The 6,065-nt window shown below is 39.0% G+C and overlaps 1 protein-coding gene across 1 annotated transcript; it reads left to right on the top strand.

The window, feature by feature from the left end:
• The first annotated feature begins 2,076 nt into the window (after positions 1–2,076).
• Positions 2,077–4,774, top strand: LOC116005965 (protein FAR1-RELATED SEQUENCE 5-like). The gene is made up of 5 exons (XM_031246198.1): positions 2,077–2,080; positions 2,393–2,540; positions 2,584–3,177; positions 3,348–4,166; positions 4,264–4,774. Exons 1-5 carry the CDS (start codon positions 2,077–2,079, stop codon positions 4,772–4,774), a joined length of 2,076 nt encoding a protein of 691 aa, XP_031102058.1.
• The last annotated feature ends 1,291 nt before the right edge of the window (positions 4,775–6,065 follow it).

The following is a 6,065-nucleotide window of genomic DNA, read 5'->3' as shown; positions in this document are numbered from 1 at the left end:
ACAAAAGCCCAAAAACTCTTAGTAACGTAGAATACACACAGCATTGTAATAATACACCACCACTATTCGTAAAATTTTTAAATGTTTCACATATGTAATTAAACGCACCACAATATGTAATAACACCACATACTACTACATGCACAACTTCAAGTATTTAAGGGCATGTCTACTATTATGGCATATTCATCACAAGTGTGGCATCTCTTGATTGCTTTGCACACTTGCTTGCAGCTCTTTCCCTTGCGCTCTTCAAGCGCTTACCACTACCCTTGTTCTTAGCTTGGACAGGGTCGTGCACATCCACTGTCGAACCCATAGACACATCTCACAAAACGAATTAATCACACTTTGCTTGCTACCAACAGCACCCCATTCCCATTCTCACTCCCATCCTGTAGAAATATTTGCCTTTGCTCATTAATAACACGTCGTAACTGTGACAAACGGTCAATATTACCATCAGCCAACCCACACAAGCATAAATATCAGACCACATAAGATTGGTAAGCACCCTAACATTCTCCACTTTAGCAGATTGATCAACAAGTGTACCATCAATATGAAATATTGGTGCAAACATGCACCCTTTGTCCACCGATGCACCAAATACCTAGAAGGAATACTCTCAAGTCCACGATCTTTAAAAACAAAAAAAAATATGCTTACACAACAACCCCATACGCTCAAACATCTTGCAAGAACAACTTGCACAATAATCATTTAAAGCTAACTGCACACGCCATGTCCTATGGTCACCATCTTTTATCACATATGACACGCAACCATCAATATCAGTCAAAGACACCACTTGACAAGAAAAACAAGCCGAACAAATCTCTTCTTGAATGTCATAAAATATAGAAATTGTGTAAACAGCCATGGCATGCCGCTCCAAGGCCAATGGTGTCTTCAAAACTGGAAAGCAAGCTTCAATCAGCATTCAATTTTGCTTGGGCATGCCGCTGTGCACCAATAGCAGTGTCATAGTGCACCAGAAACTCAACCAAACTAGAATGTCCATTAGAGAAACTGCCAAAAAAAATTTTGAGACTCCGATCTAGACGTGTCCTAACTAAACCGGCCATAAAATCATCATGAAAGTATGGAGGTGCCCAAAATGTACGGGACTCAAACAAGTAACGAAACCAACCATTATCACCCAACCCATATTCCTCCATAATATGATTCCATCGCAACTCAAAGGCATTGGGATCAAGTGAATTATCCCAAACAATGCCATTCAACTTCCTCCTAAACACCTCATCTTTTGATAAAACTGGCCAACCTTCTCTCCCACCTTACACATTATATGCCACATACAAAATCTATGTTTTGAGGCACCAAACACTTGAGCAACAGCAACCTTCACAGCTGGATCTTGATCTGTAACAACACAAATAGGATCATGGCCCATTATTTTCTTAAAGCTCTCCAAAAGCCAAACGTATGAGTCTATGTCTTCCTTCGTAAGCAACCCAGCACCAAAGGTGATACATCTCTTATGATTATCAATGCCAGTAAATGGGACAAAAACCAAATTATACCTTACATAAGGAAAACAAAAAAAAAAAACAGTTAGCACAATAACACGTCTCAGAACGCACCATAGAGAGCATACAATAATACACCACTACTCTATATAAATGCACAACACAAAAAATATTACTAACCTGTTGGTACGGTATGTAGCATCAACGAAACAACATCACCAAACAAAGAAAAATTCTTCCTGGATACTGCGTCCCGCCAAGAAACCCTTGAAAGCTGATCACCATCATCAACATCGTATTCAAAACCAAATGCTTCACACAATTCACGCCTTTTAAACAATGTATCTATGAACAATTGAGCATCACCATTTAAAATGTACGCCATCAAATCACGTTTGAAGTTTTTAAAGTCCACACCTGTAGCCCCAACATTAGAATACTCACCAACAATCTCCTTAAACAACCTATACGACCGAGTAGGACCAATGTTTGCTCGAACACAACTTGCAACAAAAAGTTGATGCCCAGCATCAAGATTACGATTAACCTTTAAAAATTGCTTAGCAATAATTGAACACATAGAATGGGTATGGTGTTCCTCAAAAAAATGCACACGATAGCAACCATTAGGAATGACCTTAAACACCACTTTAGCCTTACACCCAACCCTATTTGTCAACCTACGTCGCTTCACAACATTGCTTTGTGTGGTAGAAGAAGTACTAGACGAACTCTTCTTGAACCCCTCACGACTACATACAACCTGCTTCAAAACAACACCGCCATCCCTACCCTTCCGAGTTGTGCTCTGCCTACAATCAAAACCCACGGAGCCAGCATATTGTTATAAAAACCAAAAGCAGTATCCAAGGAAACAAACTATTGCCAATTGTGTGAAGCATTTGGTTTTGAATACGATGTTGATGATGGTGATCAGCTTTCAAGGGTTTCTTGGCGGGACGCAGTATCCAGGAAGAATTTTTCTTTGTTTGGTGATGTTGTTTCGTTGATGCTGGCAATAGTTTGTTTCCTTGGATACTGCTTTTGGTTTTTATAAACAATATGCTGGCTCCGTGGGTTTTGATTGTAGGCAGAGCACAACTCGGAAGGGTAGGGATGGCGGTGTTGTTTTGAAGCAGGTTGTATGTAGTCGTGAGGGGTTCAAGAAGAGTTCGTCTAGTACTTCTTCTACCACACAAAGCAATGTTGTGAAGCGACGTAGGTTGACAAATAGGGTTGGGTGTAAGGCTAAAGTGGTGTTTAAGGTCATTCCTAATGGTTGCTATCGTGTGCATTTTTTTGAGGAACACCATACCCATTCTATGTGTTCAATTATTGCTAAGCAATTTTTAAAGGTTAATCGTAATCTTGATGCTGGGCATCAACTTTTTGTTGCAAGTTGTGTTCGAGCAAACATTGGTCCTACTCGGTCGTATAGGTTGTTTAAGGAGATTGTTGGTGAGTATTCTAATGTTGGGGCTACAGGTGTGGACTTTAAAAACTTCAAACGTGATTTGATGGCGTACATTTTAAATGGTGATGCTCAATTGTTCATAGATACATTGTTTAAAAGGCGTGAATTGTGTGAAGCATTTGGTTTTGAATACGATGTTGATGATGGTGATCAGCTTTCAAGGGTTTTCTTGGCGGGACACAGTATCCAGGAAGAATTTTTCTTTGTTTGGTGATGTTGTTTCGTTTGATGCTACATACCGTACCAACAGGTTAGTAATATTTTTTTCTGTTGTGTATTTTATATAGAGTAGTGGTGTATTATTGTATGCTCTATGGTGCGTTCTGAGACGTGTTATTGTTCTAACTGTTTTTTTTTTTTTGTGTTTTTCCTTATGTAAGGTATAATTTGGTTTTTGTCCCATTTACTGGCATTGATAATCATAAGAGATGTATCACCTTTGGTGCTGGGTTGCTTACGAAGGAAGACATAGACTCATACGTTTGGCTTTTGGAGAGCTTTAAGAAAATAATGGGCCATGATCCTATTTGTGTTGTTACAGATCAAGATCCAGCTGTGAAGGTTGCTGTTGCTCAAGTGTTTGGTGCCTCAAAACATAGATTTTGTATGTGGCATATAATGTGTAAGGTGGGAGAGAAGGTTGGACCAGTTTTATCAAAAGATGAGGTGTTTAGGAGGAAGTTGAATGGCATTGTTTGGGATAATTCACTTGATCCCAACGCCTTTGAGTTGCGATGGAATCATATTATGGAGGAATATGGGTTGGGTGATAATGGTTGGTTTCGTTACTTGTTTGAGTCCCGTACATTTTGGGCACCTCCATACTTTCATGATGATTTTATGGCCGGTTTAGTTAGGACTACGTCTAGATCGGAGTCTCAAAATAATTTTTTTGGCAGTTTCTCTAATGGACATTCTAGTTTGGTTGAGTTTCTGGTGCACTATGACACTGCTATTGGTGCACAACGGCATGCCCAAGCAAAATTGAATGCTGATTATGAAGCTTGCTTTCCAGTTTTGAAGACACCATTGGCCTTGGAGCGGCATGCCGTGGCTGTTTACACAATTTCTATATTTTATGACATTCAAGAAAAGATTTGTTCGGCTTGTTTTTCTTGTCAAGTGGTGTCTTTGACTGATATTGATGGTTGCGTGTCATATGTGATAAAAGATGGTGACCATAGGACATGGCGTGTGCAGTTAGCTTTAAATGATTATTGTGCAAGTTGTTCTTGCAAGATGTTTGAGCGTATGGGGTTGTTGTGTAAGCATATTTTTTTTTGTTTTTAAAGACAGTGGACTTGAGAGTATTCCTTCTAGGTATTTGGTGCATCGGTGGACAAAGGGTGCATGTTTGCACCTAATATTTCATATTGATGGTACACTTGTTGATCAATCTGCTAAAGTGGAGAATGTTAGGGCGCTTACCAATCTTATGTGGTCTGATATTTATGCTTGTGTGGGGTTGGCTGATGGTAATATTGACTGTTTGTCACAGTTACGACGTGTTATTAATGAGCAAAGGCAAATATTTCTACAGGATGGGAGTGAGAATGGGAATGGGGCTGCTATTGGTAGCAAGCAAAGTGTGATTAATTCGTTTTGTGAAGATGTGTCTATGGGTTCGACAGTGGATGTGCACGACCCTGTCCAAGCTAAGAACAAGGGTAGTGGTAAGCGATTGAATAGCGCAAGGGAAAGAGCTGCAAGCAAGTGTGCAAAGCAATCAAGGAGATGCCACACTTGTGATGAATATGGCCATAATAGTAGGACATGCCCTTTAAATACTTTAAGTTGTGCATTGTAGTATTGTATGTGGTGCGTTTTATTACATATTGTGGTGCGTTTAATTACATATGTTGAAAGATTTAAAAATTTTACGAATAGTGGTGTGTATTATTACAAATGCTGGTGTATTCTACGTTACTAAGAGTTTTTGGGCTTTTGTGGGGAATTGTGTGTTTTAGAGCGGCAACTGGTGCATTTTAAATCGAATAGTGGTGTGTTTTACTTATATTGGTGCTTTCCATGTGATCAACTGTAGGAATGGTGTGTTCACTGGTGCAATTTATTACGAATAGTGATGTGTATTATTACAAATGCTGGTGTATTCTACGTTACTAAGAGTTTTTGGGGTTTTTTGGAAAATGGTGTGTTTTAGAGCGGCAACTGGTGCATTTTAAATCGAATAGTGGTGTGTTTTACTTATATTGGTGCTTTCCATGTGATCAACTGTACGAATGGTGTGTTCACGTATTTCACTGGTGCAATTTATTACGAATAGTGGTGTGTATTATTACAAATGCTGGTGTATTCTACGTTACTAAGAGTTTTTGGGCTTTTTTGGAAAATGGTGTGTTTTAGAGCGGCAACTGGTGCATTTTAAATCGAATAGTGGTGTGTTTTACTTATATTGGTGCTTTCCATGTGATCAACTGTAGGAATGGTGTGTTCCCGCATTTCACTGGTGAAATTTATTATGAATAGTGGTGTGTATTATTACAAATGCTGGTGTATTCTACGTTATTAAGAGTTTTTGGGCTTTTTTGGAAAATGGTGTGTTTTAGAGCGGCAACTGGTGCATTTTAAATCGAATAGTGGTGTGTTTTTAACATATGCTTCTAAGCATGCATAAGTTCATTAACCATGTGCCAAACAGTACTGTCAAATATACTAACAACCACAACCTACCCAAAAGCTTTAGTAGACATATCAACTAATAACTATAGTCATACTGTTGTCCCAATTGTCACCAATTGTCAACCAAAAAGCATTGTGCAATCAATATTGTCAAAGTAGTCACCAACAGATTATGAGATAACAAACTTACCTTAAAAGTCAGCATTCCAACCCAAATTCTGCTGCTGCTTGTATGTTCCGTGCTTTGTGCTCTTTCAGATCTGACATCACGAGTGCAGTCAAGTACTTCACTCTTAAAGCATTCAACTGGTCCTTGTTTTCTTTCTCCAACCCACAGTCCCAATGCTCTGGTAACTGGCCTCTGAATGTTTCCATATGGCGCATGAGGAATACACCACAATCAATCTTGTTTTTGTTATCCCTCCAACCCATTTTCATCCTCTTCAATTTCAACTTTT

Source organism: Ipomoea triloba, chromosome 15, assembly GCF_003576645.1.
Source record: "Ipomoea triloba cultivar NCNSP0323 chromosome 15, ASM357664v1".
Taxonomy (NCBI): Eukaryota; Viridiplantae; Streptophyta; class Magnoliopsida; order Solanales; family Convolvulaceae; genus Ipomoea; species Ipomoea triloba.
This window is presented reverse-complemented; position numbering and strand designations above follow the sequence as displayed.